The sequence below is a fragment of the Mastigoproctus giganteus genome, chromosome 8 (genome assembly GCF_048544385.1).
Source record: "Mastigoproctus giganteus isolate SK-2022 chromosome 8, ASM4854438v1, whole genome shotgun sequence".
Classification (NCBI taxonomy): domain Eukaryota; kingdom Metazoa; phylum Arthropoda; class Arachnida; order Uropygi; family Thelyphonidae; genus Mastigoproctus; species Mastigoproctus giganteus.
Window position 1 is genome coordinate 171,181,842 of NC_143582.1, and position 22,019 is coordinate 171,203,860.

Consider the following 22,019-nt stretch of genomic DNA (forward strand, 5'->3'; position numbering starts at 1 on the left):
AGAAAGCATGACCCAAATCAAAACATTTCCAACAGAAATAACAGGTAAAAACAATGGATGTGTTCCTGTGAAAAACTATTTCTGCATAATATTGTTTTCCCATGTCTGCACAGTTAGACTGGCTGACTGCATAACAGAAGAAGTAAACCTCAAGTATGGCAGTCAAATGCAGACATTTAGGGATATCAGAGACACAGTATCACTCACTCAGACATGCAGGATGCAGAATTTGAATATGAGGAGTACAGTTTGAACAGAAAGTTCAGACAGGACATGATGAGGAGGAGGGATTATGCTCTTAGTTAAGACAGGTTTCCATCTGTTGTTGTGGAAGTGGATGGGATGAATAAATTCAAGGGAGAACTAAAATTCTTGCAGGGTACATATGAATGAAGTGTGTGTGTGTGTGTGTGTGTGTGTGTGTGTGTGTGTGTGTGTGTGTGTGTGTGTGTGTGTGTGTGTTGCCATATAAGCTTGCTTTCTTGCATCATTTGCCCTTTCTACTTACCACTATTACATTAAATATAAAGCTGTGCATTCAGTTGACAGGGTGGCCAGCGCAAAGTTGAGTCAGTTTGGTGTGACATAAGGATTGAGAAGACAAAAGTGAGTAATAGTAGTATTGTCTGCCAGGCTTAATAATTGTGATGAGTATAACAAACAACCATACACAGAAAAAAATAGTGGGCCACTAAATCAGAATGTCTTATAATGGGGAATTTTAACTTTCCAGATATTGACTGGATTAGCAAGGCTTGTGGATGTATTGGATGACAGTTTTCTACAGAAACACACTAGAGAGGCAGGTAAAAGACCTACTTATGTGGGATTTACTTAGACATAACTACTGTCAAGGATAAAGGGAAGAGAAGGGCTTTTGCTTTCATAAAGATGACTACAGTGGTCTCAGACAGTTTTTAAATTCTATGCAGTGGGCCAACTGATGATGTTACAACAAATTCTAAATGGGAATCATTCAGAGAAGTAATTATAGAAGCTACTAGGCTTTTCATACCAACTTTTTTTTTTTTTTTTTGTTTGTTTGTAGTTGTTGGCGCATCAGCTTCTGTGGCCATAATGCACCTCCCAAGGTTTTTGCAGTACTTTGATCCAAGCCCGAGGCGGGATTTGAACCCGCGACCTTTGGGTTGCCAGGCAGGCACTTTACCCACCCGGCTAGCCCGGTCGGCTCATGCCAACTAAGAGATACTGTTCAAGGCTTACACTTAATGGATATCAGATAAACTGATTCGATTTGTGGCAGAGAAGTGCATGGGGTGCATATAAATTATTAGGCAATACAGAAGTGTATGTTACATATAAACTAGTCTATAATCAACTCATGAAAGAGATTAAGCAAGCCAAGATGAGAAGTCTCTGGCAAAGGATGCAAAGAAAAACAGCAAAGACTACTTCCCTTAAATTAACAGTAGAAAGAAGATGTTGAATCACATTGGTTCACTTGATGTTAATAGTTTAATTGTTGATGATCCCACTTAGCCTTGCTGATAAACTGAATAGGTATTTTGCATTTATAGTCACACATGAGGAATTCTTTAGGCACAAGGATGCCAGAAGTTTAAGTCTCTAACAGGGAGCTAAATAGTTTTCTGACAACTGAGAGGAATGTGGAAGAAAAATTGTCGAAGCTAAACATAAGAAAGGCACAGGCACCTGGAGGATGGGATCTATCCAATTATATTAAGGGAGGCAGCAAGAAGGTAAGCAAGCCCTTAGCCACAATTATGAAAACATCATTGGATTCAGGGGATGTTCCTGTGGACGGGGAATGTGTGAATGTGTTCCCAATTCACAAAAGGGATCAAAGAGTGACAGGAGTAATTAGAGACTTCTGTTCCAGGAAAAATAATGGAGTCACTGGTTAAAGTAATGCAGGATCAACTAGGCAGGAGAGCAGTTATACTTCAGTCACAGCATGGGTTTGTCAAAGGTCCATGAGGTTGTCACAGACATTCTCTCAGATATGCCAGACAAGCTGTACTTGCTACCTGGGAGTCTAAAACGCTGATGGAACTGATATTCGGGAGACACTCAAGTCAAGTGGACCCAATTTCGGCAAAGTCCGGACGGTCTGTGACAGCCAAATCTTCTGCTTGCACCTTCACGATGGTGGGACTGTTAGTAATTCTGGGTATAACCTCCATACACAAGTACATGGTGGGTAACCACCCAGGTGTGAACCAACGTAAGCAGGGGTTGAGGTGTGGTGCCCACACCACATGGAGGAACGCCACCCCTCTATGTTACTAGGCAGTACTAGGTGGTAGATGACGCTCATCAACCGGTGAAATACTACCACTTTGCTTATTGGAGGCTTGAAGTGGTGGAACCCATGCTAAGTCTATAGAGCTAAGTTCCGCTCAACCCTTCCCTATCTCTTCCATAATGCCCCTATCACTTCCATAATGCAGTATGATTGATGACTTTTAAGGTTAAGATTAACGTTGTGGTGAGATCCAATATTCCTTACATTTTGAGGGTACAGCTCTAAAACAAGTGTTCGCAGGCCAGCCGCTAGTTAGTACACCGGACCGAACCTATTGGTAATTCTCTAGGAGGCTTCCAGATCAGCTTGTGTATAATCTTGCTACCTCTACTCTGCCAGATAGTGACTGGAGGGAGTCAGAGTAGTGTGTATGCGGGGAGCATTAGCGAGGCCATGTTATGTCAAGGATCTGGGTATATTCTTACCATGTGTATGCCATATCCAAAAATTTCATTACTTCATACAGCATGTCCCACCCACTTTTTCTTACTATTGAATACACCATGAATTGTCAAACTAATAGAGCAAGCTTATCTGCGAAAAGATCTAAACCTCCCAAGCACTTCCTAATTCATTTCAGAAATATACGTGGTCTCAATTCTAATCTCAACGATGTCCATTTCCACTTGCAGTCTGCCAAACCCCATGTACTTTTTCTGACCGAATCTCGGTTATCGGTTGATTCAACTACTGCTCATCTCAGATGCCCAAATTATTCGCTGTATGATTCCTTGATCCTCGGAGGTGGTACTTGTGCATATGTCCATTCCGATATTCCCTGTCGAAGACTTGGTAATTTGGAATCTCCTCTTTTCGACCTTCTCTGGCTTAAAATCTCTTTACCTGATTCTGTCAAATTCATCTGTTGTCTCTACCGTTCTCCCAACTCCACTAATCACTTGGAGCTGTTTGATTTCCTCTCTTTGCAACTTGACTTTCTCCAGTCCAACTTTCCTAACAGTGAGGTAATTTTCCTTGGTGATTTTAATATTCACAACAACAGCTGGCTTCCGTTTTCTAGTCACACTGACCCAGCAGGTCGAGATGCTGAGGCTTTTGCATTTGCTAATGATCTAGCACAGATTGTTCATTTACATACAAGAATACTGGACAATCCTAATCATACAGCCAATACACTTGATTTTTTCTCACAAATAACCCTTCTAAGTACACAGTCGAAGTGAGAGGTCCTTTAGGCACTTCAGATCACAAACTTGGTGATTGTCTCTTCTCCTTTATCTCATGGCTATTCCCAACCTCGTGTTGTTTGGCATTACAAGAATGCAAAATGGGATGATCTGCGAGACTTTTCTTCTTTTCCTTGGTCGGATTACTGTTTCAAAACTTCTGATGTCAACATTTGCTCAGATCGTGTCAGTGAAATTATTCTTGCAGGAATGGAATCCTTTATCCCACACTCCACTTTAAAATCTTGTCCTTTATCTAAACCTTGGTTTTCCAATAAATGTGCTAAGGCTGTTCAAGAGAAGAATGTTGCATATTGTACTTGGCTTGTTTCTAATTCTTCAGTTTCATTTTCTGCCTACACCAAAGCTTGCAACAATTGTAAAGCAGTTATTAATTAGTCCAAACTAGAGTTTGAACAGGCTAAGAGTAGAAAACTTGCTTCTTGCCCTAATGGTAGCCGAGCATTCTGGTCTCTTGCCAAAGCTATTGGCCGCAACTTTTGCCCATCTCTGCTCCCACCTCTGTCCAAACCAGATGGTTCTGTTGTCACTTCAGGCAAGGAAGGATAAAGCTGACCTGCTAGCATCCCATTTTTCTTCCAACTCATGTATTAATGATCTTGGTAAAACACCTCCCACCATTTCCAACACGCTCCATTCAATGCCTTCTGTGGTCTTCCGTCAAAAGGATATCAGAAGGATTTTGATGAATCTTGATGCTAAGAAAGGTCCAGATCCTGATGGTATTTCTCCACTTGTTGTCAAAACATGTGCTCCTGAACTTACTCCTATTCTTTGCCGCCTTTTTTCACTTTCTTATTCCAAAGGTGTTTTTCCTTCTGCTTGGAAATTTGCTCATATCCAGCCAGTTCCTAAAAAAGGTGACAAATCCCTCCCATCCAATTATCGTCCCATTGCAATTACTTCTAGCACAGATTGAAGTAACTTTCTAAAGTAACGGAGAAATCAATTAACCACCAACTCTTAAACTACCTAGAAACCTTCCATCTGATCAACGATTGCCAGTATGGATTCCATCAGTGTCAATCTACTGGTGATATTCTGGCTTATGTTACCCATTTATGGACTAACTCAATGGAAAGGTTCGGTGAAACACAAGTAGTTGCTCTTGACATCTCAAAGGCTTTCAATCGTGTTTGGCATAAAGGTCTTCTAAACAAGCTTCCATCTTATGGTTTGCCAACTGTTTTTAGTAACTGGTTATCCAGTTTTCTCTCTGATCGCTCACTGAGGGTGATGGTAGATGGCTCTCTGTCTTCTAACTTCTCCACTAATGCCGGTGTCCCCCAAGGTTCAGTTCTTTCCCCCACTCTTTTCCTCTTGTATATTAATGACCTTCTTCCATTGACTGGAAATCCTATCCATAGTTTTGCCGATGATAGCACATTGCATTCCACTTTCCATTTTGAGAAACCCTGTCCTGCTCAATCATCTTCAACTTCTCGAAAATCTGCAACCAATTCCTTAAATGCTGATCTTCAGGTAATTCTCCAGTGGGGCAAAGACAACTTCGTTGATTTCAACCCTTCTAAATCTCAGTCTTGTCTTATATCTTGCAAAAAGGATTCTTCTGCTCCTATGCTTATCTTTAGTGACACTCCGATTTCTCGGCAAAATGATATATCTCTTTTGGGGATTACCCTGACTTCTAATCTCTCTTGGCACAAGCACATTACTAATATTGCTTTCTCTGCATCTAAAAAACTTGGTTTTCTCTTTCGCTCTCGGTGTTACTTTTCTTCCAAACAGCTGCTCACTCTGTATAAATCGCAAATCCGCCCAGCCATGGAATATTGTTCCCGCATCTGGGGTGGTGCCCCCAAAACCTCTCTCAGGCTTCTTGATTCCATCCAGAAGAGGGCTTCGATTTTATTGGCGCATTAGCAACTAAGGCCAGAAGAGGGCAGTTAGGTTAATTAATGATTCATCTCTAACAGAGTCTCTCCACTCTGTCTCATAGAGGTACTGTTTCTGCTGCATGCCTCTTCTACAGATACTTGCAATAGAAGCCAATTCTTCTGAATTGGCTTCTATAATTCCCGCTCTCTCTTTCAAAACAGTCTGAACATGTGCTGCCACCAGCCAACATCCATTTACTGTCCAACTTGAAACTCACAGAACCAACTTTTCATCTTCCTCGTTTATTCATTCAACTGCTGTTTTCTGGAACAACCTTCCTTCATACGTATTTCCTGAAAATTACAGTCTACAGAAGTTAAAGTCCAATGTCAACAAATATCTTCTTTTGTCTTCTCAACCTCCAACCCAAGCACGGTACTAAGTTCTATAGTTTCTAATACTCTCATGTTTGGGGTTCACATAAAAAAAAAAAAATAATGCAGGATCAACTAGGCAGGAGTGCAGTTATACTTCGGTCACAGCATGGGTTTGTCAAAGGGGAATTTTGTGCTGACCAATTTGATTGGATACTATTATACAGTAATAAAGGAACTGTATGCAAAAAATAATTTTGATATTATATACTTGGATTTCAGGAAAGCTTTCATACTGTTGCACATAAAAAGATTGCAGTTCAAATTGGAGCAGTGTGGCTTTAAGGGAGAGATTCTGCTATGGATAAAAGGATTGGTTGAGTGGGAAAAGAGTGGCAATTAATGGACATTGCTCTTTGTGGACTAATGTATTAGTGGAATCCCCTAGGGTTTCGTGATGAGCTCATTGTTGTCTTCTGTATTTATTAATGATTCTGATGAAGGTATATATCAGTATCTGTCTAAGTTTGTAGATCACAAAGGTTAGAAGGATGATTAGTGACAGTAATCAAGGTAAGCTACTGCAACCAGATATAGAAAAATCAGGCAGACCGGTTGAGAAATGGCAACTGAAATTCAACAGAGACAAATGCAAGGTACTGTATATGGGTACCAGTAATTCCACATTAATGTACCAACTCTGTGTACCTTCATCAAAAATTGAAGCAGTTTATTTGGGGAAAAGCCAATTGGATTTGTTTATAAATTTTGGGCACCTGGAGAAAGTAGTTACTGCTCCAGGTTTATTTTCTATACAGGAAAGGATTCAAAGGAATAGTTTAAATTTAGATTCAAGAGGCATCATTAAATTTTTAGTTATGTGGAAAATGAAAAAGACCTGGGGATAGTTGTCAATGATATACAGCTCATGGGATTTTGTCTATGATATACATAAACTTTGATAATAGCAGGGATAAGGAGGTGATTATCCCCTTGTACAAGACCATGGTTAGGTCACATCTTGATTACTGAATACAGGGTCTGGAAGCCTCGTTTATGAAAGATGGAGATCTGCTGAAACAGCTGCAGGTTACGGTGAGATTGGTGAATGAAACAAGACTGGTCTTACAAGAAAAGCTTCATTTCTGCAAATTGCATTGTCTGGAGACTAGACACCTGTGAGGTGTTGTGAATGAGATGTTATGGCTTTGAATGGATTGAGAATAATGATAGGAATAATAAACTCAATAATGATGGCATTCTTCTTGCTCAGACTACACAAGAGGAGTAAAATTCAAATTAAGAAAGGATGGTTGATTTTTGGAACAAACTTCTATTTGTTGTTTGAAGTGGGCAGTTTGAATAAACTGAAGGAAGAACTAGACAAATTACACTAGTTTACAAATTTAGGTTTGTTCATTGGGGTTTGAATTTCAATAGGTCCTACTGCAAAAATATGTTGCTGTGATTTCAAATATGACTTAGATTTTTTTCTATCACATCCAGATACATCACAATTTAAGAAATAAAAAAGTACAGTAAACCCCCACTATTCGTGGTATCTGTATTCGCAGTCGCTGATTTAATATAAAATGAAACTAAAAAAAATGTGAATTTTAAAGCACCGTGAACATTTTCCGCCATAATAAAAACATGGGCGTAGCTAAAATTATCTTTCCCAGTCAAAACAGCGCTCAGAGGGTGGGGGAAGGGGGTGACAAAATTGCAGCATGGATGTTTCTCACTAATCCTTGTTCAGTATGTGTTATGCACTTGTCATGGAAGGTTTCATCATGTCTTCTAATTTATATGCTTATAAATTGAATAAATTTATCAATCTTTAAGTTGATATGTTTACAAAAGTGATAAATCTACCATTTTGCAGTGTAAAACAGACTTTTTAGAGTGTGTTAATGGAAGAAAGTGACTTTATTGTGGACAAGTTCTTTCTAACCCGTACAAAAATATGGCTATGAATAACAAGGTAAATGTGAAAAGATCAAAGGTAATGACATTAGCGAATAAAATTGAGTTAGACAAAATTTTTAATGGTGAAAGTGTCTCCTCAGTGGCAAAACATTATAAAATCAATGAGTCAACAGTACGATCAATCAAAAAATCAGAAGAAAAAATCCGCCGTAGTGTCTGTGAAAACGCGATAATTGCTTCAAAAATTTGCTCTGTAACTCGTGATGTTAAATTAGAAAAAAATGGAAAAGGCTTTAAATCTGTGGATAGAAGACCGAACTCAAAATAAAATTCCATTAAGTTCACTCATCATTCGTGAAAAGGCAAAACTCCTTTATCAACACGTTAGCGAAACTGGTGATAGCACTGGCGGGATAAGTTTTTAAGCTAGCAAAGGCACTGGTTTGAAATTTCTAATAAATATTACATTTAATATTAAATTGTTTCTTATTTTCATTTCGATGCCATATGCTTGCATTTCACTATGTACATAGTCATATTATGAAGGTACATATAATACATACATAGACAAAATTTTAGACCAGTTTTTCTTATATATTTCATACTTTGGAACGGAACCCCTTTATTACTATGGGAGCCATAACTCAGTATTTGCGGAATTTCTCAGGAACGTAACCCCCGCAAATAGCAGGGGTTTACTGTATTGGTTTTTACGAAAGTACATAACTTTATTGTATTTAGTAATGACAAATTGATAGGATTACATTTTCATATATCAAAAAATACGTAGATACTAACAAGTATTAATCAAAATTCTGAAACCTTCATTAATCAGACCATCTTTTTGTTTGAAAAGAACGTTTAATCGTTTTTATTTTATGTACAGTGCCAGGTTTCTCTCTTTTTAAACATCAGCAGTAGTCAGCCATCATGCTTGTATTCCGCCTTCCCTGGTACCTCTGCTCTATTTCCTTTACGTCCTGATGGAACCTCTCCCCTTGTTCTTCGCTCGTCTGTGCAAGATTTCCGGGGAAAAAAATCAAGATGGGCATGCAAAAAGTGAATTTTGATGCTCATATTGCAACTTAAATTGAGAAGCTTTTTGAGCATATTTTGAACAATTTTCTCATAATCCTATGATTTATGATTTCCTAGAAAGTTTTCCATTACACTTTTAAAAGCAATCCAGGCTTCCCTTTCAACATTAGTCATAGTAGTTTCAAACTGACCATCTAAAACCAATTTTATAATTTGGGGACCAATGAAGATACCATCCTTAAGTTTTGCATCTGATAAACTGGGAAATTACTGCAAAGGTACTTAAAGCAGTTGCCATCCTTATTCAATGCTTTAACAAATTGCTTCATTATGCCTAACTTGATATGCAGGGAAGGTAAAAGTATTTTATCTGGCTTCACCAAACTTTTGTGCACAATATTTTTTGAGCCCTGGTGTAAGATTGTGCCTCCGAGGCCACTGCTTCTTAGCTCTGCTATCCCATTCACAAATAAAGCATGGCATTTTAGTGTACTCACCCTGTTGCCCCAACAACACACAACACTTTTAAGTCTCCACATAGTTGCCATTTGTGATCTTGATATTTCATTTTTCCAGAAGCAACTTTAGATTGCATAAGTTTCTTTTAAGTAGACTGAATGAGCAACTGGCACAGATGTGTACTTATCTCCATTATACAAGCGAACACCTTTTAAACTAGTCTTAGAAGAGTCTATAAATATTCTCCCTTCACTAGGAACATATGATGGAGCTCCTAAGACACTTATTAAACCAGTGATATCACTGCAATATACGAGAGGACCTTCTTGCGAAAAATACCGTATAAACTCCCTTTCACGATTTCTGTACCAGGAAAATGATGTACCTAGAGCAAGTAAGTTCTTTGCTTGAAGTCTGGATCCCAGAATTTCAGCAGCATACTTTGGAAGACCTAAGTCCCTTACTAAATCGTTCAGTTCGACTTGCATTAATTGCTGTGGCGATAAAATATTTTCTAGTTGATAACATTCCTCTTCACTAACCTCTTTAGCTTCTGCTTCGGTAGAAGATGTGAACTCCAAAGTTTCTGGTGGAGGTTTTACATGCAGATCAGGTCCAGGCAGAATTGGTCTTATGGCTGACGTTAGATCTAGATATCTGATGTCCTTTTTATTTTTTTGAATTGTAACCTTTAACGTCACATACACAAAAGTAACATTCGGCATGGCTTACTGGCTCGTGCCACACCAAATAGCAAATGGCAAGCATACCTTTTTTTTCCTCGACTCCATTTTCTAAGATGTTCGACACATGTATGGCATACTTTGTGGTGCCCACGATTTATCCTGATTGCCTAGTTTTATGTCAAAGTATGCATAATACGATTTTTTTTACAAAATCTGTAATATTTCACCTCTGCTTTACAGGAACAAAACAATGACATATGTAACAAAATATGTCGGGACTGTTTATACACTTTCTGGTTGCCATATTAAAAGAAAACTAACACAATGAGAGCTCAACGGTTTTTACAGGAGTACTGTGACCACATAAGGGATGTGCTACTTATACAGGCTCTGCGGTTGAGTGGACTATACAAACAACTGACTGCATGCTCAGACAAGTTTAACCCATAATTACACACAGGAGTCTCTTAGATTCCACTCAGAAAATAAAATTCAGTGAATCAGATGGGCCGGAAGAGCGGGGTGGGAGCCGTCTACCTTCCTGGGTCAAGGTTGGCTACCGTGCAGTGTGTGTAGCTACGGGTTAAACATGCACAATCTGTTGTATTTGAGGCAAATATCTGATACTGATTACGAATATTGGGATATAAAACTTGCAAACCATTGCAGAAACTATAGTTATGTACACATTTGCATATAATACCTTTTGTAATATTTTGTTAATGAATTGTGAAAAATCTTTACATGATAGAAACAAACCGACTTCGGTTTAGTAATCAGTAAACATGCATAACTGCCACATACTTTTACTCAAACCCCAGATACACTGAAAACCAGTATTATTGGAGGGATGGAAAGGTGATGTGGGAAGGGTTTTTTTTTTTTTTTTTTGCTGATGCTTTATTAGCTTGCATTCTTGCATCATCTGCACAACTAATACTAATCGCTTTCTGGCAATTAGTTGTAATATAGAATCGGTATTTGGGTAAAAATAAAAGGGGAGGGGCTGAAAGAAACATTATCATCATAAGTGTTAGAAAGGGTAGCAGATATCAGAGTGTATCAAAACTTCTCAAAACAAAGAAACACAAATTGATTGAAATATTATTGTTACCAATGCTTGATGGTATTATTAACACTAATACATTCTTTAATGGATATCATTCACATCAATCGTCATCTTTTTTTTTTTTTTTATGGCATAGTACTTAAATCGATGTCCATTTCACATTCGACTAATCATTTTAATACTTATAATTTAAATTCAAAAGAGATTACATTAGTGACCTTTTCTCATATTGACCTTTTAGTAGCATTTAGTCATTTCTGTTAGTATCAAAAAAGGACTGCAAAGCTCCCAGGCAGAATCACTAAAAAAAGAGACTAACCTTCACTTAGATGAGTGAACGGTGTAGCAATGCAAACTACAAGAGTCTTAACACAGAAGATAGAGGAAGCATAAACATTTGTTAAATTATTAGGAGTAAATTAAAGAGAGTCAAGTGCAATATGTTCTATATTATTAATCAAATTTACATACTAATGAGAGGAATTACTTTGATATAGGCATGAAGAATGCTTCTCTCCTAGCACTCTCCTTGAAGAAAAGAATTTAAAATAACTAAATTAATTCTCTACACTCGGAGAGAAAATGTACCCGGAATCTGAGATTCAAGAACTCTCAACCTGACACCAAAATACATTGAACCACCAACAAATGTCAACAAGCAAAAGAAGACTGTATATAATTAAAACAAATACAAATCTACTCTAAAAACTTTTTTACTTTCCTGAAGTGGACAGGACTGACTTCAGTCATGATCACAGGATAGTAAAAACATGAAATGAATGGCAGAATTTATAGATGAAAGATCAGCTGTTATCCTGGAGCATTCACAAAAAAAAACAGGGAAATCTGAAATTTGATAGGGGGCCCTACACATTATATCGAATTTTGATATAATTTAATTGAGTGTTTTAGCTATTGACAATTTTGTATAATTGTGTTGGATATTAATAATTTTGGCATTATTAAACAAGACTGTATGGTTTTCATTGACAGCATAGAAAGGTAATGATTGGATCAAACAAATGACTGGATTTATCATATTTAAAGCACAGACTGTGACTCTCCTATCAGGAATCTACACCATGTACTTTGGACATGAGTGAAATAGCACAAGGCTTCAGTCCTTGCTTCACGTTCTGAGGCTGAAGAACATGAAGCAAGGACTGTTTCACTCTCATGTCCAAAGTACATTGTGTAGATCCTTGATAGGATGAGTCACAGTCTATGCTAATCATTCTACATGGATAGAATAATTATTTAGTATAGTCTAATTTCCTCATAGGTTTAGAAACAATTTTAAATTCAGTGTCTTTGAAAAGTTGGTTAAGCTGTTCATGCCATTGCTTAATGTATGGTAAAGAAATAAAATATTTTTTCTCATTTACTATTGTTATTCAGAGCAGTTTGTTTAGCCAACTATCTGCTTGTTCCTTTATATGGTTTATTACTGATAGTGGGTAATCTGTTTTGAAATTTATTTCTCAATATTTTTATTTGTGTTTAAGGCAGATTCAGATGAAGAATATTTAAATGAGTTAAGGAATTGATTTAAAATGATCGATCTTTTGTACATAGAAAGATAGTAGCTGTTATGTAAAAACATGCCAGCGTTGGTGGGTTCTATATATTTTAAACAAAATGTCATTATTATTACAGGTAAGAGTAAAATTTAAAAAATCTAACAATCTATTGTCCACATTCTTAGTTTTTAAGGTAAACCGTAATCTAGAGTGAATATCACATTAAAGATATATCAAATTTCCTGTATGGTGGTCGAGTCTGTGATACAGAGGCTATCATTTAGATATCTACCATAATATCTTATCCAAGGAAGAAAAGGTGATAAATATAAGTGTTCAATTTTGATCATGAGGTAGATTTTCGACATGAGGCCACTTAGACCTAAGGGCAATCCAAAAATCTGTAAACTTTGTTTTGAAATTTAATGTAATTGGCTTCCATTAAAAGTTTGATCAAGTCAAAAATTACTGTGATAGGAAGTTTTGTATGGTTTATTGGGAAGGAGTTATTACTCAACATTTCCCATATGATATGTAACCTGTACTCAACTTAAGTTAGTATATAGCAAGTTAATCAAGGGAATATAACAAACATTATCTTTTAGTTTTTTATTTTTCGAACTGTTAAATAATGCATTAGAATTTTTTATAACAAAAATGATGGCCTGTCTAGAGAGATTTAATGTATTGTAGAGATGGGTGACTAAGGATGAGAAGGCTGAAGGTTTATACGACACAACTGAACGAATGGGGTAGCCTTGCTTATGAAGTTTAATTTTACCAAAAAGTGTGGTATGTTATATGTCCTAGCTTTTAAATTCTTTAGTTTGGCAATGGAGAGGCAATTATTCTTCCGCTATAAAATCAGAGATTTGTTATATTGAATTACCAGGTTCGAAAATAAGTCTGCATTAATTTCTGGGTAAGTAGAAGTGTCGCAGATTATGTTATTGAATTTGTTTATGTAGGTTTTTTTTTTTTTTTTTAATCTAATATTACAACAGCGTCTCTTTTGTCAGTACACTGTATAATGATATCATTATTTATTCTGAGATCATATAACACTGAAAGTTCGTTCTTGCTAAGCTTAGGAGGGTGCAGAATTTGAGTTATTTATAACCTGGTTCATCTGCCGAATGATTCTTTTTTGTGGTATGTTACGGAGACTGAATTCAACATCTACAATTAAATGTTTAGGAAAAATACGTGGTGATAAATTGTAATTCAATCCCTTGGATAAAAGTGAAATTTGGTTTTGAGTCAAATTGAATGAAAAGAGGTTGGTTAACATGTGGTTGATCTGGTGCAGAAAGAGACCTAAGTGGGGTGTTCAGTATAAATTCTATGAATGTCACCAAATTTTCAGGATATTGCATGATTTGTTATATTCCCTTGATGTTAACTCACTATATACTAACTTGAAAGTTGAGTACAGGTTTCATTTCAAAACAAAGTTTACAGATTTTTGGATTGCCCATGGGTCTGAATCCAAGTGGCCTCATGTCAGAAATCTACTTGTCCAAAATCGAACAGTTACATTTATCACCTTTTCTTCTTTGGATAAGATATTATGCTAGATATCTAAAATGACATCCTCTATATCACAGACTCAACCACCAAATTTTATATACCTTGAATGATATTCACTCTAGACTATGGTTTACCTCAGAAACTGAAAATGTGGATAATACATCATTAAATTAATGTTGATTGATCATTGTCATTATACTTGACAATGACATTATAATAAAATTGATCGTTAATAATAATGACATTGTTTAAAAATATATAGAAAACCCACCAACATTGGCATGTTTTTACGCTATAACAGCTACCATCCCTTAATGCATTTAAATATTCTTCACCTGAATCTGCCTTAAATACAGAAATAAAAATATTGAGAAATAAATTTCAAAACAGACATTACCCACTATCAGTAAGAAACTATATCAAGGAACAAGTGGATAGTCAGCTAAAACAAACTATTCTGAATAACAATAGTAATAGGAGAAAAAAATATTTTATTTCTTTACCATACATTGAGCAAATGGCATAAACAGCTTAACCAACATTTCAAAAACACAGAATTTAAAGTTGTTTCTAAACCTATAAGGAAATTACAGATCGTGCTAAATAATCATTCTATCCCATCTTCTTTCACATTTCAAACAAATGATTGGATTTATCATATTTCAAGCATAGACTGCGACTTATCCTATCATAGATCTACCAATTACTTTGGACAAGAACAAGGCTTCAGTCATTGTTTCAAGTGTCTTCAGCCTCGGAATTAGCTTTCCATGCTGTCGATGAAGGCCATACATTCTTGTTTAATGACGCCAAAATTATTAATATCCAACGCAATTATATGAAATTAATAGCTGAAACACTTGAAATTAATTACATTGAAATTCAATTAATGTGCGGTAACCCCTATCCAATTTCAGATTTCTGTTTTTTTCACGTGCATGCTCCAGGATAACAACTGATCTCACATCCATAAATTCCACAATTCATTTTATGTTTTTACTATCCTGTGATCAAGACCAAAGTTGAAAAGTCCTGTTCACTTCAGGAAATTAAAAAAAAATTTTTAGAATAGATTTGTATTCATTTTAATAATAGACAATGTCTTCTTTCACTTGTTGGTGGTCCGATGTATTTTGGTGTCTGGTTGAGAGCTCTTGAACTGTAGATCCAACGTATGTTTCATCGCTAATGTTTTCTCTCCGAGTGTAGAGAATTCATTTAGTTATTTTAAAATCTTTTATTCAAGGAGAGTTAGGAAAGAAGTGTTCTACATGCTTATATGGAGGTAATTGTTCTCATTAGTTGGTAAGTTAAATTATTATAAAGTAATTATAACAGGCCAAGGCATCTCCCCTCCCAGAAGAAACATTAGTCATTATTATTATTATTATTATTATTAGCTATATGGAGCAAGGAAGCCTGAGGTTTATGCTGCACCAACCAAAAAAAAAAAAAAAAAATTTCCGAGTTACCCTGAGAGAAAGAGAAAAGTAAAGGAAATCACGAAGAAAGAGAAGAATGATGATATCCAGCTCAGGCCCCTGGATGTGCCAAGCCCATACTCATTAGATGTGAGTCATGGCTGTACTTATTCTACAGAATTACTTGCAGACTGTAGAATGGTTTGGATATAATCTGTACAGTTATTCTTACAATAAATAACAAACTAACAGACAAGTGGTGCATGATTACTCCAGATATAGCACTGCTAAGAGGCACAACAAAAACATGACAATCTCTTGCTGTGCAAAGAAAAATAATTATGACAAATCTTTGTCATTATAGCAGACAGTTGCACTCATATAGAAAATAAACTTAATACATTAATATTAACATAGTAAAATGACAAATGTAAACATAAGACTACCTTGTAAATGCAAATATTACAATTAGCTCTTAAGACTTAATCTTCTCCCTCCCCTTTGCAAGTTTACTTGAAGAAGGTAATGACAAACAGATTTATTAAGAGGGTGGGAGGGGGAAAGAATGCTGAAGTAAAGCATAAGGGAATTAAATTTCCCATAACTTTAGATTATCTTTCATAATTTCAAGATATTACTTACTGCAAATCTGAGAGACCTTTTTGCCATTCTGCTTTTGTGAAAAATCCCATCTGTTTAGCATCCATTTTCCATGCCAATACCAACATTAAAATCTGGAGGAAAGAAAAAATGATTTATTTCTGGCAAAATATAAAACAGTAAAAGTGGCCCACACACCCTGAAGATTGCTATTTTGAAAAAAAAAAAAAATTTCGCATAGTTTACAAGGCATGAATTATCAAATAAAATTTAAATACAGTCGATTCCGTTATTTGGGACACATCGGGACTAGTGCATTTTGGCCCGATTAAGCGGCTGCCCCAATTACCCGAAGTTTCATGTAAATAGTTAAAAATACAATGTACGCCCCCCCCACTTTACAATTAGTTCACTGTACAATCAAATCACGTTATGACGAACTCAACGTAGTAAAGTGCCGTTCACTATACGATGTGCAGTAAGCGCCGGTCATTGTGATCACATTTGTGAATTCAATTTTAATTCTATTAAACAGTGATTCTAATTAGCAAAAATAGGAGGGTTATTATCCACAGGCTATAAAAACAAAGATATATTAAGCACAAATTTACCCTTTATTACCTTACCAATTAAAAAATTAAATGATACGTGAAATTCGGAATAATATATGTGATAATTGGAATAATTAATACGTACTGTAATATGTACATACTAACTAAACTAGTTGACATTTCTGTTCACTGACATTTGTGGGTGGGGGTTAAATTTAAAACAGTAAAAAGATAAACAATCAATAAAAAACACGGCAAACACCAATTGCAAGCAACACAATACGCAAAAGTGGGAACGGAGTTACAAGTTACAAAGCTTTAAAAATAGGAATGAAGAGAAGATTCTGAAAATTATTTTTTTTTTATATGATTGAAGATTTCATGGAAGTGTAAACACATTTAACCATAATAACACACAGAATTCCAGCTGTCGTTATTATCACAAATTCAATAAGATCGAGTTTACTATCCGTTTATGATAGATTGCACTAACAGAAAAGCCCAATAAACGGGTGACTGCTAATTGTTTTTATTGTTTTATGGTTGTGACCTCCAGAAATCCGACCGAACTATATGGTACGGTTGGAGACAATTGTAGGGTAATCTCCAGTGCTGCGGTCTTCTGCCCTGATTAAACAGCACTTTGTCCCAATTAAGTGAACCTGGCTATTTTCTCGAAAGGGTTCTGGTTTTTAAGATTTGTCCCAAATAAACGGAATCCACTGTATTTAGCAAAAATATTCATTTTTTGTTTACATGTGTTTTGTGGTCATAGGCAATTGCATAGTGGTTTGGCCAGAAGGCAAAATTAGGTAAGGAATTAGGATAGAAATAGACACTCCTGCCCCAGTATAAACTAATAGTGGGTAAAACTTATTTGTAGGAAAATGAACAGTAAATGAATAAAAAAATTTCGGATTATCTGGGAGCATGATTTCCCATTCATGCTAGTAATGGCACTTAGACATGGTAGATATGTGGAGCAGTAAGTAGTTGTATGTGTACAAATATATAATAATCTTATAATTAATCTTCTACTTAATAATATTTCTTATATACTTAAACTCTTTGCTATTATAATCTTGAACTACTAGGTAACTGGCTGATATATATATATATATATATATATATAGCTTATAACATTTCAATAGTTATTGAAACTATGCAAACTATTGAAACATAGGCTGTATATATGAACTACTTCAGTATATTTTAAGCTGAAATAGTAAAATGGGGTAGCATTCTGACAAGATACCTACAAGTTTCAGATTATAATAGTAAAAAGTTTAAGTATAAACTCAAACTTCATCATCATAATATAGTCAGTCCTCGTATAACACGTGTTTACACTACACGAATTCGATCATACACGATTTATAAATAGGGGACATATCTTATATAACACGAACCGAATTCGCTTATGCACGATTTGCCTTTGTGTTTACAAGAAATGGCAGTTGAACGCAGAATCACCCCAACTGAACGCAACACGATAGGAATGAAGAGAGGATTCTGAAAATGTATTTATGTTTTTATATCAGTGAAGGGGAAAACACATTTCACCATAATAACGTAAAAACCAACAATTCCAGCTATCGGTATAATCGCAAATGCAATTAGATAGAGTTTACTACCAGTTTATAACAGATTCCACTAGCAGAAATGCAACTGGAAATTGTTTTTGTTTTATGGTAGTAACCCCCTAGAAATGTGAGGTGTTAATAGTGTATCTCTGCCTTTATGGTGTTGTTTATTCAGTTGCTACATGCGCGCAGCTTTGTTTATGTGTATCAAGCGTGCCTCCTCGTTTTGTAATTGTGCTTTATTCCCTAAAAATGAGTAAAATATTTAAAAGGTGTGAAAAGAAGCATCCTGGTGAAGACACTGCAGATTCAGAGAGAAAAAGAAAAGCAATATTGATAAACAGAGGCGGACTGGATCAAAAATTCTTACCCGGGAAAATTTGTAGTGACTTCATACTATGGTTTATGGCCAAAATCGCACCGGCCTCCGGCCCACCGGGGTTTTCCCGGTAAGGCTTATGGCCAGTCCACCTCTGTCGATAGAGAAAAAATATGAAATTGTGAAATGCTTTGAGCGAAATGAAAGACCGTGTGATATTGCATGTGCCACAGACCTAAATGAGGCGCCGAGAATTACAAAGAATGCAGAGAAAATAAAAACAACTTTGATATCAGGAACAACTCAAAGTGTAATTAAAATCCATTAGATTAAGACAAAGAATTGGAAGAGATGGAATGGCTATCATCTGTATGGATAGAAAATCAACCAAAAAACAAGTTTGCTTACGATAGAAGCAAAACCATTAGCAATATTTTATTACGTAATAGTCGTAATAAAATACGTAAGTATTTTATTACGATTATTTATTGTGTTTGGTAATGTTTTGGCTACAAATGTGTGTTCAATCTTGGGTGGTCGGCACCTAACCCTATTTTCCCCATAGGGCCTGTTGTTTATTTTGCATTGCACGAGGGTTTCTAGGAACACAACTATCGTGATAAAAGAGGACTGACCTGTATTATTAAGTAGAAGATTAATTATAAAATTATTTTATATTTTTACACATACAAATACTTACTGATCCATGTATCTGCCATGTTCAGGGCCGTTATACCATGGACGAAAAATTGTGCTCCAGGATAACCTTAGCACTAACTCTATATTCTTCATTTGTGTGCTGTTCCCTTTCCTAAAACAGTTGTTCACACTCTGGGGTATTAGTTTATACTAATTCCTTACATAATTTTGCCTCATGGCTAAACCACTATACAACTGCCTATGACCATACAACATATATTACATTATCAAGTTCTACATTTGGAGCCAGTTACAAGACAGGCCAGTAGATATACACAATTATAGAAACCACATATAAATATATATATCCTAAAGAGGCAAAAAATAGTCTCAAAAGAGAGAGCTAATGTATTTAATTAATAAATTCTCTTATGAAGGGATGCCACGATGTGTGTGAGAGAGAGAGAGAGAGAGAGAGAGAGAGAGAGAGAGAGTATCATGCCTTCTGCAATCCATTCTTATCACATCCATGCTAGGTTGGATGTCTACCATGTATATTGAAAACCTTACCTGATATTGAAAACCTTATCTGATATTGAAAACATATGTTAAATTGACCGTGATGATGGATTTTACAGTTAAGCTCTCTGCAATAATTCCTACAATCTTGTCTGATTAACAGCCATGTTCCTTTGTCATGTATATCCATGAAAGATTTCAAATTAATATGAAAAAAAAAAAAAATTTTTTTTTTGTTAGACTTTTAATTTAAATTTCAAACAAATAAAAGGGGGGATATTTCACACACAAAAAAAAAAAAAAAATAAATAAATAAATAAAACAAAATAAATATATATGTATCTCAGATTTTTAAATGTATAGTGGATTCACCAATTCAGGTGAATCCATTATGCAATGATGCCACTGAACAGTCAGTGCTTTTGCACCTGTTTTTCTTGTAGTGAACTGTTCAAGTCAATAATTGGCATCGTTTTAATTGCATCTCATATTGTGAATCAACCTTCACAAGTTGCCGAGGTATTGTACTGCTCTGAAAAAGTAACACTTCACCAGTAGAGAAGACTAATGTTACTTATCCTCAGCAGATACCACCACCACCACCACCACCCAGATGGCACAGTTTCGAAGCTTGTTAGCTTACTCATCAATGGGTGGGCAGGTACTCTGTTGTTGCAATAGGGAGAACCCAGTTATGAAGTATACGTCCACAATATGAGAGATGCCTAATAGTGTGTAATAGTATAAACTAAGGCAATTATTTTGCATGAAGCAATGGGACTACGCTTAAGACTGAACAGTTCCCTATGAGCAAAACATGGTGCAAAAGCACTGCTCTTAAGATTCACTTCAATAGTGAATCTTAAGAGCAGTCCCATTGCTTCATGCAAAATAACTGCTTTAGTTTATGATGCTATATAATTTAAAAAGATACCTGGGTAGCACCATGGATAATGGTATTTACCTGTAAACTGGACATAAGCCCAAGCCGTACTCAGCTAGGTCTTCAGTGGGATCAGAATTATCCCAGTGTCAGAAATAAAATACAGTAAAGCATATAAATTTGATTTCAGCTACTGCATTGAAGCAACCCCTCCAATCTTATAGGATTGCAACAAAATTTATTTTTAATTGCAAATATCAGTAACAAATCTTAAGCTTATTCATTGTCAGTAGAATGAACAAACTCCAAAGAATACTAGTTCTTTTGCAAAAGTTAATTGTGTAAGGAAAGTTAAAGGTCTTTAATTTCTGGATTAAGATGTTATGTCTAACTACTTTCTTGAACTGTATACAGGCAATATCCACTCGAATAAACATTTCAGGTGTTGAATCTCTGATTATGCATTTGAGTCCTCCATTCTGAGTGGTTATCTGAAAGAAATTTGTCATCACATATCATGCATCATTTTCTTACAAATAATGATGCATGATGATATAATATGTGAAATGGTGGATTTTCATACTTTGTATAATCAATTTAATAGTTAACAAAATATTTAGATTGGTATTGGCTTTGTAATGAAGCCAATACCAATCTAAATATTGAACACCTCTTCTAAGGAATGAAATGTAGATATAAATCTGGAAGAAAGTAAATATAAACAAATTATATACAAATAAAATAAGTTACACAAGGTATGCATTGCATTATATCTGAGGTGTGTTTGATTACACTACCAACAAAATTTCTTTGTACCTCCAGAGAAAAGTTGCAGATTCCAATGAAAATTGATTGATTCCAAAAATACCAAAATTATGTCTTTATCATGTCTGCACTGAAAGATACTGAAATTTAATAACTTAACGAATAACCAGTTTTAAATATGATACAATAATATATATATATATATATATATATGCATGCTATCTTAAAAATGAGTCATTCTTTCTAAAATAATTTAATCAAACATATGTGGCATATATTAGATTTCCTCAGAAATGTTTGCCATTCAGAGAGTTTTTCTTCAATTCTATTTTGTTTTCCCTCTCAAGAAACTAGCAATAATTTCTCATCATGGCAGTATCCTGGGTACCTTGTACCCTTTTTTGTCACGGATATGAACTGATGATGAACATTCCACTTGCTCGTCAAGGTATATCCCAGATTGAAGGGAAAAAACAGATGGAAATGAAGAAAATTAATTTTCAAAGATTTTTGGCAGCCTATATCTTCATAACACTAGTTAAATGGACACCAGAGATCCTATTCATAATTATCTTCTTTTCTTCTTCCAAGAAAGCAGCCAACCATCTTTCCACAATTCAAGTTTCTTCCTTCAAATTTTTTCATGCAGCCTTGTCAGAACTTCACTATAGTATGTTTGATTGATAATATGACTTGCTTAAATGACAACTTCTAATCAATGTCCTTACCGGGTCTGCATTTTCATCATTTTTCATGGACAATGGATGGCTGGTCATTTATTGTCTTCCACATTTTCTCTT

The 22,019-nt window shown here is 35.5% G+C and overlaps 1 protein-coding gene across 4 annotated transcripts in view; it reads right to left on the bottom strand.

Moving 5' to 3' along the window:
- SCCRO4 (DCN1-like protein SCCRO4) overlaps positions 1-22,019 on the bottom strand; it is a 240,956-nt gene that overhangs the window by 50,613 nt on the left and 168,324 nt on the right. For all 4 annotated transcript variants that reach the window (XM_090379057.1, XM_090379058.1, XM_090379059.1 and 1 more), the window contains one exon: positions 16,003-16,094. In XM_090379057.1, coding sequence (XP_090235183.1) covers positions 16,003-16,094 — 92 coding nt within the window. The remainder of the gene's footprint in view (positions 1-16,002; positions 16,095-22,019) is intronic.